At 35.7% G+C, this 16,010-nt stretch overlaps 1 protein-coding gene across 1 annotated transcript in view; it reads right to left on the bottom strand.

Moving 5' to 3' along the window:
* Nucleotides 1-13,795: 13,795 nt before the first annotated feature.
* LOC103917656 (WW domain-containing oxidoreductase-like) overlaps nucleotides 13,796-16,010 on the bottom strand; it is a 40,871-nt gene continuing 38,656 nt past the window's right edge. The window contains exon 6 of the mRNA XM_009324840.1: nucleotides 13,796-13,855. Coding sequence (XP_009323115.1) covers nucleotides 13,850-13,855 — 6 coding nt within the window. The 3' untranslated portion in view covers nucleotides 13,796-13,849. The remainder of the gene's footprint in view (nucleotides 13,856-16,010) is intronic.

Here is a 16,010-nt window from a genome sequence, read left to right on the forward strand (position 1 = left end):
CGATCAGCCTCCTTAGCAATAAAGGAAAAATAAAAACATAGAAGTAAACTTACGATGTCAGCGTCTGAAATCAAAGGAAAACATGACAAAACTAGCTGTAAAAATAGTCACAAAAAGAAGAGTTGTCAAGCAGGAGTTAAAAAAACCTACACAAATTATAAAGCATATATTATGGCTTCTCATTTCAGGCATGATACCACAAATCTTAATCATGCAAAGAACTGCTTTGTTTCCTCCTCAAAAGATAGGGAACTAGAGGGAAGTTTTAGCTCATTTAACTCATTGTTAATGACAGTGCAAGAATTCTTTCATCAAAATAATTTCAAGTAATGTATTCATTCCCTTATATCTAATTAAAAATATCCTGGAGGGCAAATCCAGACAAACCCACAGTCACCTTGGTAAAGATGGGTTAGATTAGGTCTCAAAATGCAAACCCCATAGGCTGCTGAATACAGGACGAGAGATGGGATGGAGAAAGTCTGCACAAGAACCTGCACCAACTCGCCACAGAAAACAGCTCTGCCAAAACTGTTCTTTTTAAGTGTGTGGGTCTTAGCGATAAGAGTAAAGGTGGAAATCACAATTATTCAAATTCCCTGACCATTTCCCTTCTCTAGAAGTTGGCATGGAAAGAGAATGGAAGAAAAATTGCAAGTAATTGTAGTGCTGTTCACCACTGGAAGAAAGAGAAATCCCTTCCAATTCCACACAGGACTTCACGAGTCCAATCCAGTGACTGAATAACTGAACTGGACGTCATTTGAATCAGACTCCAAAGACACGGTTGAACTACTTGAAATGGAATGTTGATTCCCTAGCTTTTCATATATCAGAACGGTCCTTTAACAAACTAGCAATATGAAAAGAACAGGTTATGCTTAAATAAAGCAGAAGTCACAGAGAAAAAAGTCAATTAAATACTAAATCGTTTAATTTTTCAAACAAATTAAACACAATGGAACATTAAATATTTACTGTCTCTTAAAAAAAAGTAGCAATCCTGAAATATCATTCTCCAGATGGCAAAGTTTTCACTATATTCTTACAAATACAACTTTACCTTTTGGCAACAAATTTCTTAAGACTTATAGACACTAGGTTTATACAACTAAACAGATGAAGTAGCTTGACCAATTTAAAATACAAATATGCATTCTGATACGTTTGCATGTGTATAGGTTCCAGGGGTTTTGTGAGTGCCTGTCAGGAAGTCTCTAGATTCATGTTTATATTGGCCAATGACTTGACCATGTTGGCAAGACAACAACCTTCCTGAGCTGTTAATTAAGTTTAGATGTACTGTGAAATAATACTCTTATGAGTAAGTTATGCAAACTAACCTAGAGGAAAGCAGGATTGAAATCATCATCATCACCATCAGATATACTCTGAGATGTAGATCACAAAGTAATAAGTTTTGTGTTCAAGCAGTGAAAGCATCGAATAAAATGCTTGGTTACCACAACTTATAGAAAGGATAATATTAGATATCATAAATTGCTTATCTATTTTCATCTGGTTTACGTTCTATTGTACTGTTCCAAAAATTTGACATTTTAATACAATTGTTATTCCATTTTTTTCCTCCAGCACCTCCAGAGCTTTATTATCTTTAATCAAGGCAGCTGAAATGTTCCTAAGGACTACAACATTCACCTCACTGCTGTTTCCTTCAAGAAAGATTATCTATTGCGCCTATTACCCATCCTGCATATAGTCCACCATTTTATGGATTAAATCCATGGTCTTCTGAAACCCTGATTGGTCTACCCTGGCATAAGTCAGGCACAACCTCCTAAATACAACACACTATGATGCATCACTGATATAAACACAGTTACTACATTTCAAAGGCTTTTATTTCTTTTTATTCCAACTGATATCAACCAATCACTGCATCTACCTGTGGGTATCATTTTCCGCTTTTGAGAGTAGCAATACAGAAATAAATAACAGATTTTAGAATTTGTATTACAAAACGGACCACAGGACATTTCTTCTTACACATGACCATTTTTTCTGCACATAGATCTAGAAGGCAGCCCCAGAAGCAGTTATATGTACTATAAAGTATTACTTTAAATATATCATTCTTCAGACTGTATACATTTTAAAAGGTAAATGAAAATTTATGTACTTGTGTACTAGAAAAATACCAAGAGAAAGCTAGAATAAAATGACGCTTATAAAAAAAAAAATACAGTTTTCAACAATTTATTTGATTTTGAAAGTTACAAACCAATTCTTGGTTTTCTGACTATATTCTAAACAAAAACTGTGGCCAGTATCAAATTAATGTTTTGACCTTCTTATCTGTCCTTTCCACATTACTAAGGACATTTGTCACCTCCTCCATCTTCCTCCACTCCTTTCAGCTCCAGACACTATTACCTGCTTGCATTCCTAACTGTGAATGCCTCGTTCCCCTCCCATTTGGGGTGACACAGCCCCAGTATTTACCTTGCACTGTACTGTCCCAGTAGCTCAGAGGCTGAGAGCTGGAGTAAATAGGGAGAGGAGGATATAAGAAAGTATCCTTGAATAAAGGAGCTGTCAAGCTCCTTTCCCACTTGATAAGTGGGTCTGTTAACTTAAAACTTACTATCAGTTACCAAAATTATAACCAGAAACCCAAATGTCAATCTACAGCCACAGCTCCAGATAGAACCACGGAATAACAATAAAAAAAAATTGTACTTTTATCCTTCATATCTTCTCTCTATAAAATATTATATAAATCAGGGACACACACTGTTTCAGTTCATTATTAAATTTGAAGTGACTTGTTTCACAATAAAGTTTCTCAGGAACCCTAATAGGGTTTTTTGTTTGTTTCCTTAAGGTAGTGCATAACAGGTATCCTATTTCAATAAAACTCAAAAACACTGAACCAATTTTCAAGATATAAAGAACCTTAAGCAGATTTAAAATGCTTTAACAAAGGTATTTTGAGAGGGGGGAAGGCTACCTAAGGTTTGTCTACTCTTAATTCTGTGTTAATTTATACTTATCTAGCGAAGTTAGTGTTAAACCAGCACTTAATACAGTGCCTTATCCACCAGATGACTTCTGTATCATTCAGATAAAGAACAGGTCCATGTTGCTGACCGGGATCACTAGCAGGAACATTACTTTTCCCAGTATTACAGTTCCATTGCTTTTGCATCAATGAAACTCACCCTCTTAAAACATAAAAAACCTGCTCATTCGCAAAGTGAGATTCACCGAGTTAAAAAATTAAGTTGTACAGATCAGAAATGTAATCATGGGAGACAAGCTCTGAGAGTTTTTCAATCACTGTGGGGCTGCATCAATTTAAAGTCATGTTACATTAAAGAGAAAAACGTCTGGGAAAGTCTCCCAGTTGTCACTTTAGATTAGATTTGTTGTCGTTATCAGACTGTGCATTTTGTAGGCTTTTTTACATTTTAAAGATATTGCCTCATGCAGCTACACAGTGCATAAAGAAACATGTAACATGGATTTTTTTAATCAGATTGCCTAGAGATCAGGAGTTCGCACAAATTAACTGGTAGTCTAAAAAAAACCCAAACATGCACGCACATCTTCTTGAAGCCTATTAACATTTAGACCTTAACTACCTTAGAGTCACAGGGAAGCCACCCAACTTAACTTTTCTTCACAGAAAAGTCAACAGAAAGTTTCAGTTCTTTCAACAATAACATGGAACACATTATGGAGACCTGATGTCGCTGGTCATCTCAATTGCATTTTTTTATTGCCTAAGTAAACTTTCAATTTTGAATTAATACATTAATGGATTTACTTGTGTAACCTACGTTACTTCTGTTGCAATGGTTCTCAGAATTAGGCCCTCATATCAGACAACTGCACACTATGCAGAAGATACAAGATTTACCTACATAAAAATAAAATGGAAGAATTTTAGTTCATTTCTGCATGATTTCAAGCTGACCTCTGATGTATTGCATTTGCCAGAGCTTCAGACAATTCTCTTAATTACTCTGATTGTCAAGCTGTCATGTAAAGGATTCCTGAACGTTACTGCATGTATTCACATTGTCAAATACTGTCTCACACAGACAAGTGTAGCAAAATCACTCAATATTTGTTGCTAGACATTACTGTTTCAAGCAAATATTCAAAATAATATTCATACACCATAATGATTTTGACTTGAATTGCATGAAAACATTTTAGATATTAAAATTATAGCTTCTAATACAAAGTAGGTTTTTTTCTTATACAACTTTTAAGTCTAGTATTTCAGTAATCAATCTTTCTGAAAAATTAAGTTAGCAGCACACAAGTCTAAGTTCAAATATTTACAGGATGTTTTTAAAATCAAATACACACCTTTGATCTAGACCCTAACCTTTTGAAATTTGGAAGACAATACCAGTGTTCATAATATGCAGTATCTCCCTTCTTGCAATTTTCCACATGGTAAGAAACATTCAAAGACTTTACTAAGAGAAAACAAATAAAAAACTTAAAAATTGCAACACTAAGCTGACAGCATATAAGCAACATCCATACTGACTTCAGCAACATCAGCCTACCAGGGTGAGCAGCTACAGGATGAAATCTATTTAAATACCTTTCACCTTCCTAAACAGCTGTCATGTCTGTAGAAAGTTTGGCCATAGAACCCCAGATTAATGAAGAAAAGTCAGGTGCTTACACATAGTGGATTTTGCTCTTCTATTTTGTTTTTGGAGTCACAAGACTTTTACCGTTTTGGTGAGACTTCGGTATCATGGGAAAATTAAGTCATTTGAAGCCATCTATGTTTTCACACTAGGGAAGACTGTCTCCCTGCATACAACTGGAATGAAACTCTCTTCTACAACGTAGTATTTGGGTGTTGGCAAAAAGAGCCACTCCCAGTCTTCTCAAGTGCCACAGAGGTACCAAGATGGGCCAGACTAAACCCAACCTCTAAGAAAGATCTTTCCACTCCAAGAGAAGACAATGCACCAGCAGCGTATGGCATTTTTAAGTTTACCATTTACTTGAGACCTACCACACTTATGGAAAGGTCCACAGATGTCCCAGAGACTGACATCTAAAAATAGTTAACAAGTTTCAGACTCACTATGGTTTTTCTGAAGGTAGACTTTAAGCCTTTTAAGGACCACCAAAAGTAAGAAGAATCTTATCCCAAAGCATGACACCTGTAACAAGTTATGTCTTAGAATAGTACGTCTTCACTCTAACACCATAGCACTAAATCTGTTCTGGTTCTACAAATGCCTCTAGTTATTTCATTTTTATCAGTGAAGAAAATGAAATAAAAAGTATTTCATACTTAACACCAAACAGACCACGTTATCCCAAAAGACGTGCTTAAATAATTTAGCTGTTAAAAGAATCTTTAACTATAAATGTACTAAATTCCAGCGCAAAAGATTAACTACAAAAGAAATTAACACTGCCTTAGGAAAGAGAGATAACATTTTTCTAAAGCATTTCTAAAGCTTTTTGATATGCTACTTTTTAGAATTATATCTGGAGAGAACTAATATTTTTAAATGAGACTTTCAGAGCTGCTCAAATTGCAAAGTAACATTTATGCAAGTTCAAGAATTCTGTGGAACTTGTTTTGCTCCCATTAAAAAAACCCCAAGTACACGATCTTTACCCATTTAAAGAATAAATATCTAGCAATCAACATTTATCAATAAAAAGATATTCAAATAATATTCACCTAAAAAAATGTTGCTCCTGGTTCTATCAAGAATTTTGTCACAACATATCAAAGCAAAATAACATTTTCTCCCCTCAACAACTTAAAAGTTTCCAGGGCTTTATCGCCAGTCAAAGCAGTCTGTTTGCATTCTCCAATACAAACTGACAATCTAGTGATACAGTACATTAAAAATTCTCTGTAGTATTGACTGCCTGAAGCTGATGCTCCCTTGCTAAATGCATGCAGTTCAATTAACAGCTCTTCAATATACAATTTAATTTTTCTTTCATCTTGATCCACAGCCGAGCTTGAAATGAGGAATGCTGGAATAGATGTACTTTAAATATCGAAGCAAGTCTTTATAAATAAATCTATCAAACTTGTAATGATTTCTGTCATAACAGGATGAAACAGATGAACCTGAATGTCTGGGACTTTCAGGTTTGTGCATTGTTTTTCTCAGCCTTACAGGGCTGTGAATTGCTGGTGCAGGGGAGGGCTCCAAAAACTCTGCCAAGGAGTGGAAGAGCTTCTCCCTTACTGGACCATTCTTAGGGAGTAGAGGAACACTTTTCTGCTGCCACTTTATAAAGTACAGCCTTTTGCATGTAAAAATCCAACTTATCACTAATGTCACCAGAACACACTCCAGAATTTTTAATATTTCTCTCATTATTTAAAAAGGCAACCAAAAGAGAAGTGCATGGCACCAGTTTCTATTACCAAATCTGCACTCATCTGGGAGGCAACCAATTCTGGATTGAAAAAGTAAATATTTAATGCATAAATACTACCCTGGATACCTTTTTCCCCCTGCAGTGTGAATGTACATAGTACACTTCAAATTTTCTCTAGGTAGTCATGCCATTTCACAGGAAAATGTAAGGTTAATTTAACCAGGACAGAATGAAATACTGCATTTCAAAGCGACGCTAAGTGGGACACTGCTGAAGGAAGCTATTAATATCTCTTACAGTGTGCATGCTCAAGGAAACACTGAGAATCAGCTCATTTCTCATAGGTATACTACACAGCTTTCAAAATGGTAGGATTTACTACTGTTCATCAGAAAGGAAAACACTCTACTTTAAGCTAGAGGCATTTTCTACTCTTTAAACATATTCACAAAAACAAACTTGACAACACTTACTGCCTTAGGTAACAGAGAAGCACTACTGACGTGGAAGGCTACCAATCAGTGTGAGATGAGTTACAAAGCAAGAGAGGCTTCACCAAGTGAACATAAGCAGCGTTAGAAGAACAGTAATCAGTTTCAGATGAATTCAGTCAAATTGCCTTTTCTCAATTTATACATTAATGCATAGTGAAATATATAGGTTTACCTCGTTTGTGTCCACGTTTATAATGGTATTAGTTGAGATGCTGAGGTTTTATTCTTAATTGTTATACTTTTTTCTTCTTCATGTATTTTTAATCATCTTATCTACATTATCACTTTGAATGCTGAAAAAAGTCTTTAAAACATTAACTGGTCTCATTATTGTCACCATTTCCTTTTTCCCTTTATTTCTAGTCCTACATTTTAAAAAAATGTATCTCAGTACCGTATTTTAAATTGTCACAGAAATTACATTCAGCATTTACAGTAATTAACTCATCATTACTTCGAATAACTACGCTAATTGGTAGGCTCTACAAACCTGCAACACTGCAGAATTAAAAATAAACATAACAAAGATATAATTTACAACTAATCTATACTTACAATTAAAGTTAGTTTCAAGATTTATTTCATTCTATTATTTTTTATTAGCTACAGCAGATAGTAAATGGGGTGTACCACGTTCTGCTTTGCAAACACCTAGATTATAAAACATAATTATACAAATTAATTAGAAATGAGTACATACATTCATGTCTTTGTTTGTAACCATCACATGTTAAACATGACTATATTAATAAGCAGTTCCTAAAAATTGTAAGATAGTATAACCAAGTAAAATTTCAAAGCTCCCTGACCACACCAGGCATGTCACCCTGGCACAGAGCGGGTGATCACCACCACTTAATTTCTCCTGATGTCCTATTTTGAGGTTGCAGGTAGTATACAGGTCGTTCTTCTACACAGCAGATTAGCAATTCTGTGAGAACTCTTAACACCCGATGTACCATGGCAGAATACAAGTCCAGACTGAAATTTCCCTGAACTGGGTCCTGTACTTTCTTTCCCATGTATTCTCAAGTGTTCTCTGATGTCTAAGGGCCTGAAGTCCCTTCAGTTCTGCCCACTGATTGGACGCTTACCCTTTCATAAAGCTCAATGCTTACAGGAACCTAATTATCCTAAGGATCTTTATCCTTCTTCAAAATTTGCTTCTAAACACTGTATGGGACCACAAGTTATTAGACAAGGAAGGGCAGATACCGAGTGACTGAGCATGCCTTGGTTCCCTGGGAAATCAATCAGACTACAGATGACTCACCAGAAAGCAAGGAAACGAGCAAAGTAGTTTGTATGTTGTGTTTTAAAACCAAACAAAAAAAAGTGTTATCTGCTGAGACCAGATCTGTACCTGCTGCACTTCCCTAGCAGTGTCTATTATTACAATTATACTGCTATAGCATTGCAAGTATGCATAAAGCTTGCATCAGCAAGATGCATTTATTTCAGTTCCACCTTGGCAAAATAAGGGATATTAATCATAAGCCTTTTTTAGCAATTTAATTGCACCTTCATAAAGAGCGTCTACCAATACAACTAAGTTGGATCAAATATGCCTCACCAGTCTACCATGTCGTCAAGAATCTGCAGTGCAAAACTCATCTAAGATCTCCTTTGAAGGTGCCTAACATGGTGTGTTTAGGACCTTTAAGTACAAATAGCTCTTTGTCATCACAACCAACAAATATTCAAGGCCTAAGAGACTTAAAGATGTTTCAGTTTAAACCAAATTACAGTCAGATCACAATGTGTCCCTCATAAGAACTAGGAAATACCAAAAGACCAGGACTACTCTACAAATTACATAGCTGGCATCTGTGTATTAGTAAGGATTTAGAGGACCTGAAAGAGGCATCTGCAAAGTACAAGTCTAAGGTAAAGACATCCTGATTTATTTTCTTACTCAAAATTAAAATAACAACAGTTTTGATAAGCACACTTATGAAAATACAAAAGTATTTATCTACATATTCTATGCTAATTTTTCGTTCATTCTTTACATGCTAGGATCAGCTGTTCAAGATTTATTTAGGTGGTTCAAGGCTTGTTTTGCATGTCTCCAGCAAAAACAAACTAACAAAAACTACCCCAAATGTTCCTTTTGTTACATTAATTCAATATTTCTGTTTGATAAGCGAAGTTTATTGTTGAAGTTAATGCTGCATCTCAGGTGACCTCAAATGAAATACGGGAAAGAACAAGTTTAGCACACTATTGCTTATTTTTATATACTGAGTAATACAGCTGCTTCTGCAAAATGATGCACTGAGTGTCTTTATTGGGACCAAATGAATAGTGGTTTAGTGCAAAAATCAGAACATTTAGATTGTGTTTTCAATGTAATTTTTCATTACAAACATCCCCTCATGAATAGAGTATTATTAAAGGAACAAGAGTTGCTGTTTAGAAAACAGAAAGAAAGTTTTTACCTGCTCACTGTAGGGGTAGCACTATATCTAATTCACTCTGGTTCAGAGTTCTCACATGGCAAGTCACAAGTAAAAATCAAAATGAATTTTTAACAGGACAAATTGCATTCAGATGTAACGCATGCTTTCCCCTCTAGCACAATTGGGAAAGCACGTATGTGAAGTGCTTCCTTCCAAGACATAAAACAGAAAGGAGCAAAATAAAGATTTTTTAAATTACCCCGCTTCATAATGAAAGGGTAGTTATATCTTGTGTGTACTCCCTCAACACAGCTCTAATAAATCTCAGTAACACAGGTCCAGATTTAAAAAAACAAGCACAGGAGAGTACACTCACCTTTCCATGTCCAACATTAAATAACACAAATTATGGCAGATATTGGCAGATATCTCAACACTTGCAAATTAAGTGTGGACAAATGGCTGCAGACATATAGCTAAAGTTCTGCCCCTTAAAAACAATCTACATGCATTTAGGGTCTGATCCAAAACTCTTCAAGGCAACAGAAAATTAGTATTTTCAGTGGGCTTTGGAAACAGACCTTTTAATAAGTAAAATAAATACACATTCTTCTGAATAGCAGCACATAGATATACCTTAGATTTACAGGCCCTTATTAAAATCATATATATTATCAGCACAATGGTATCATGTCTATTTACCCTAATGCCTTAACCAACTGAGTTAAATAAGCAGATAATAAATCATCTTGTTCATACAAAAATAAGTATGTCTGGGACAGACCAAAGGTTTCAATTATCAGTTTGTGAAATTACCTAAAGAATCATGACCATTTGCGCCCCACTTGGAACACTTTCTCCTTGGACACATGATAAACAATTGTGCTCATCACGCTTTGCTAAATGGAGATTTTCAAAGAAAGCAGTGTAATTTCTTGTAGCTAGTGCTACGTATCACAAAGTGAGATAAAAGAGAAGTCCAGGGGATCAAGCAAAGTCCAGTACTCTACCATCCCCAGTTCACCCCCTCCTAAGAAAATTATCAGGATAAAAGGGAAGTAAAGGATGCAGAGAAGTTAGAAAGGACAGTAAAATAAGCAAAAAATATGATGCTTTGGCTTCACAGTAATAAAAGATTTAAAAATATCATTGACAAGCAAACAAATTAATAGTACCTTCTGAGCACTGTACTTAGCAAGTCTACTTTCTATAAATCTTCTGTATTCCTCTTGAACTCCATCTATGGTTGTTTTATGTCATTTACGCTGCTCTGTAGTCATATAAGCCAGATAATTATCTTCAGTTTTATAAGCTATTGTGGATCATGAACCAAGTCAGTGCTTCTTTTGACGCCCTCACATCAGTCCCTTGCCACTGTAAAAAACTATTAGTGATCCAGCAATGAGCATCTTTTTTTTTCTTTTTTTTAATGCATAACAATTATGCAGAGTCATACTAGACCGTGCTGGAGTTGCTATTTTCCTACTCTACTGTATTCAGTGTTACAGTAGAACTGATACAGACCTTAACATCTTTCTCTTTATCAGCAAGCATTCTTTAAACATTATCCCACTGTCACAGCGCTGCAGATACACACAGTACAGTTTCAGAAGTAGGAAGAAAATCTCTCTACATTTTCTTCCCCATACTAAGCTCAACCAAGAAAAATTCCTCTACTTCAAAAGACTCATTTAGCATATTGGCAGAATGGTTACAAGCCTAAGAAAACAAATAAATCTTAAAGAACCAGTTCTTCACATTGCAGACCATGTGACCCATCAAACTAAACTCTTTGGGATCTGAAAACATTTGTAACTCCAAAAGCATAAATGCTGAGACATCTCTTTGGTTTAGTTTTAATTTCTGAGCAATTTTTAGAGTAAAGGCCCATTTTGCAATCATAAGTGACGCAGAAAACCGAGAGAAGAACACAACACATACTAGGTTAGCAACAAGAGTGCATTTCACTTAACAAATAAGACGACATTTTACCATGAAGCATTGAGTTTCTTCAAAGTGTTGAAAGACCTATGACCATTCAGTTATTGCCAGCTAATATACTGTTTACAACTAATACTAACAGATACTCCATCCTGTTGACTTCTGATAATGAAATATGCTAACAAAGTTGGGTTTTTACCATGAAAAATAATTACATGGAAGTCTATGAGATCTTGAACATAAGCATTAGGGTTTTTGTTTACTTTTTATATAATTAAAGCAAAGAACCAATTTGGGGACAAAAATGACCCACTGGATTTCACCATGACTTTCATAAAAAATTATCACAGTACATATTAACTCATTAGCGAGACACAATGCTGCCTGTTAAGTTTTAAAATGCAGAGAATGAAACTCATTGCAGAAACAAAAGAGGGCCAATAATATAATTACAACACGGTGCCTGTGCAGTCTGAGTTAATGCCGTTATTTGACATTGCAAGGCTATACCTTCTCCCATGAGCCCCACTGGAGACAAGGTTCACTCTAATTGGTTCCAAAGCACAACCTACCAACAACAGCCTTCCTCCGGCCCAGGAATGGTAATTTCCACACGACTGTAAATAGTGTTTGCAAACAATACAAACATGGTAATAAGAGGCTAGGTGGGTAATTAATGTGGTTACAAAGCAGCTTATTTGCATTTTTATTTAAAACTGCCTTCTTTAAAAAGCAGCTCAGATTTCTTTTTGCAAAAGGAGCCTTGGTTAAGGAATAGAGCAGTAATTACTCTCTTTAGGGCTTCTTTTATACATCCTTTAGGGAATCAGAATGAAAAGATAAGCAGAATTATAAAGGGAATCATGTAAAATATGAAATGCACTATAAACACTTAGTACTGTATTTACTGTAAGCTAAGCTTGTCTTCTTCATTAATGGAATATATTACAAGCTTATGTTACAATCAGATTAATTGTGAAGAGTGTTTAAAAAAAATATTATAACGAGCTACTTTAATTCCCCCCTTCCTCTCCCAGAACCAACAACCAGAAACCCAGTGATAGCAGAACTCAGTTTATGTAAGAACGCATCTACCTGGACTATAGTAAGTTTTCAATGTCAACAACACTAAAGTTTTAGAAAATAGATTCTGAGAGAGAAAGATTCAGAAGAAGATCAAACCCAAGTTACACTAGTATGTGTAAAGTACCAGTGAAAACCAAACTTCTCTGCATCCTGTAAGCTAAACTCAAGTCAACGTACAAAGGCTATGATTTTTTTTTTTAAAGATAGACATCTACAGACAGGTTTTCAATATCGTTGAGTAAACAGTATTTCCTAGTCTCATTTCATTGAAGACTGAGCATGAAGTGCAGTTTAAAAGTGGTTATTCTGGTTTTTGTTTCTGCTTGGGAGTGTGTCTTAAAAATTTGTGTTAAAAAGCTCATACTGCACTGAAGTAGTACTATTACAAAGCTTTATGCATGGTAGAGATTTTGTGACTCACATTTCCAGATTAAGAACAGCAGGGCTGTGCTAAAGAAACAAATCACCGAAAAGATCACCTCAACAATTCTATGTATAAAATTCTGCTGACTGGAGGAAAGAATTAAGAATGGTAAGATACTGTAACTTCTCTCAAAATTACAGTTTAGAATTTATTTTTTTTATATGTGTAGCAGATGTTGGAAGGTGAACAGAATTATGAGAGCAGAAGTAATTTAGTCAACTCAAAAGACAACTTCGTCTTTACTGGAGGAAATCATGGCAAATTCACTATGTTAAAAACCTTGCAATCTCACAGCTATGAGAACGCTCTGTTGGTTTCTATCAGCTGTCTACAGCATTATGAATTCATACATTACCACAAAATTCCAATCCAGCCTAGAAATCCAAAATTAAAGACAGAACGTAGGGTAAACTCTATGTTCCAGACCATTTATTCACCACCTTATTCAAGCATATTTTCAGGAACAATGAATCTCTTGTACACAGCACAAAACCAGAAGGAGATAAAGTGACCAGACCATCGCAAAAAAAAAAAAAAAAAAAAAAAAAAACACTCTAGTTCTATTCCTCCACAGTTAATAAACTCTGGCCATGCTGAAGAAAACATCATCTCCAGGCTAAATAATAATCACCATCATGACAAAAAGCCTGTAATTGGCAGGTCAGCAGGGTCCTGTGGAATTCAAATCTCTGAAAGTCTGTGCCCCTGCAGGATTTTTTTTTTTTTTTTTCCCCCTCCATCTAAACAGTCCTCATGTGCTTCTTGCAGCAAGAAACCCTTTCTTTCTCTGGCATCTTGGCTTGTCCTAGGGATGGATGAAACAGGCAGTAACAACCGCAGAAGCTCTTCCATGATTTGATGAGGCTACAGCGAACTGCAAGATCAGAATGGCTTACAAACAGCAATGGACCCCCTACTCGAAGGATATCACAGCCTTTTCCCTAGTACTGCTATAAAAACAATCTTCACTTATCCATTCCTCTTCAGTACCATCATCTCTCCTAGCCATAAAGCTAAGCTGTTGCACCATTCTTTTCCTTCACCAGCATCCAATTTTTCGTTATCAGTAGAAATCTTTCTGCTTGCCTTACCGATGTTTGTAAAGAAGTCCCAATTTATTTCAACATACCTCATTATACGGCTTTTCCTCATATCTGAGAAAAAGATTAAAGAAAACAAATATTTCGGCCTTTTACAGAGTAGTTCCTTCATTCGTATTACCAGACCTTTTTTAAATGTTATCTCCTACACATTTAAAAGTTCCACAGTGCTAAACCACTTCAAATTCCCTTCCACCTTGCTGGACATTGCTAAGCTTTCTCCTGCATTTATTACTTATATTATCACCATTAAAAAGTGTTCCCTACTTAAAGACGTGCCAACAACATAAACCAGAAGCTTAACAAACATTTTATAGTGCTGTTTTTCTATTTTGTTATGTCTATTTCCTTAATCCTCATTTATTAAGTAAGAACTGAGTTCCGAGAACACTTAGTACTAAATTCTTTGCTTGCTACCACTACAATGGAAGTCCATGTGACTACGCAGGGTAGCAAGCACAAAGTATCATGAAAAGTAAATCTCCGCAGAATCCAGAATTAAAATGCCTTGGGCAGGGACCTAAGTTATTTTTACCATGCATTTTTCCCATAAATTGTCACATACCTACAAAGAATTAATGATCTTTGCTTTATGCAACCGAAATTCTGTATTTTAGTGAGTACAGTACAGCAAAGATCAAAAACTGACTTCATATATCCGTAGTCCTTTTCAAGTAGATAGAAGCTAAAATACAGCCACGTTTTTAAGAAGTATTTTCCTTTTATATTTAGTATTCATACACTTTCATATTTAGTATTCGTTTTTTTTTGAATCCCAGCCATCAATTGAACCAGAGTAAATATATTTTCAAGAGAACCATATTGAGAAATAAAATATACATCAAATTACTTGAACATTTTTAATTTATCCCTGTTTACTGGAAATATAAGCCATATGAGGTCATAAATGCTTGGAAAATGCCCACCAAATCCTTTATAGCCTCCTGCACTCACTCACACTAACTGGCTTTATATTTCATAAATGTATTTACTTTAAAATATCAATGTATTTATCTTGATAATAAAATTCTATCTTTAGTACAGTAACATTGCAGAGCTAACTACAGAAGAAGATGTAGGTATGAAACAGTTCAGCTGTAGCCAGTACATCAACTCGCTAACTAAATGGTATCAGTATTCAGAAGGATGCCCAACCCTGAAAGTTAGGGGCTTAACACATCTGCTATATAATTCAGACTCTGTTTTACAGTGGTTTCATTACTAACGATAAAAACTGTAACAGTGGAACTGTATAAACAAACTGAACAGTGTTTTTACTGTAAAACATGAACGCAATATAAATATTTGCCTTTCCCTTTTCTCAGCATCTGTAACGAGAGCAAATTCATGCCACATGTTTATAGCGTACAGAAAAATAAATCTCATCAATTCAGCCATGTGAATGTTGGTTAAACTGTTTAATGTTTTTAACTTGGGGGGGGTGTTAAGCACAAATTTCCTCACAAATCATTAAAAAGCCTCTTGTTCTTGTCAGTGACTACAATCACTGATTCGCAGCTGTTTTTAGAGATGAATCTGGCAGAACAACTTGAAGATCACATTTCTCACTGATAACAAGATCAATAGCTCTGACTGGTTGAGACATGTCCGCATGGATAGCTACCATCCCAATATACAAGCCGGCAAACTGAAAGAAACTGCCACCTCAGAAGATGTCAGAAGGCTTCAAAATATAAAAGCAACTGCTTTCCAGCTTCTTATATTAACAGAGTGTATTAGCAGACTGTATTACATTTGATTTTTCTTAGTGCTGTGTATGCATGCTACTACTGCTTAAAAATTATGTCTACCATTATTTAACAATTCACTGTCCATCTGTATTTGGAAAATAACTTTGCAGCACACATCACTCTCTTAAGGTGACACAGCTGAGCAGATTACTCACAGGAACTTACTGATTTCTTGAACATCGTGGCCAAAGTCTGGTCATACTTTCATACTGTTCTCAATCAAACTCTTGGTGAATGGAGTTCAATCCAGTTGGCGGCCGGTCACGAGCGGTGTTCCCCAGGGCTCAGTTTTGGGGCCAGTTCTGTTTAATATCTTTATCAATGATCTGGACGAGGGGATCGAGTGCACCCTCAGTAAGTTTGCAGACGACACCAAGTTGGGCTGCAGTGTTGATCTGCTCGAGGGTAGGAAGGCTCTGCAGAGGGACCTGGACAGGCTGGATCGATGGGCCGAGGCC

This window comes from Pygoscelis adeliae, unplaced genomic scaffold (genome assembly GCF_000699105.1).
Source record: "Pygoscelis adeliae isolate BGI_AS28 unplaced genomic scaffold, ASM69910v1 Scaffold136, whole genome shotgun sequence".
NCBI classification, from domain to species: Eukaryota; Metazoa; Chordata; class Aves; order Sphenisciformes; family Spheniscidae; genus Pygoscelis; species Pygoscelis adeliae.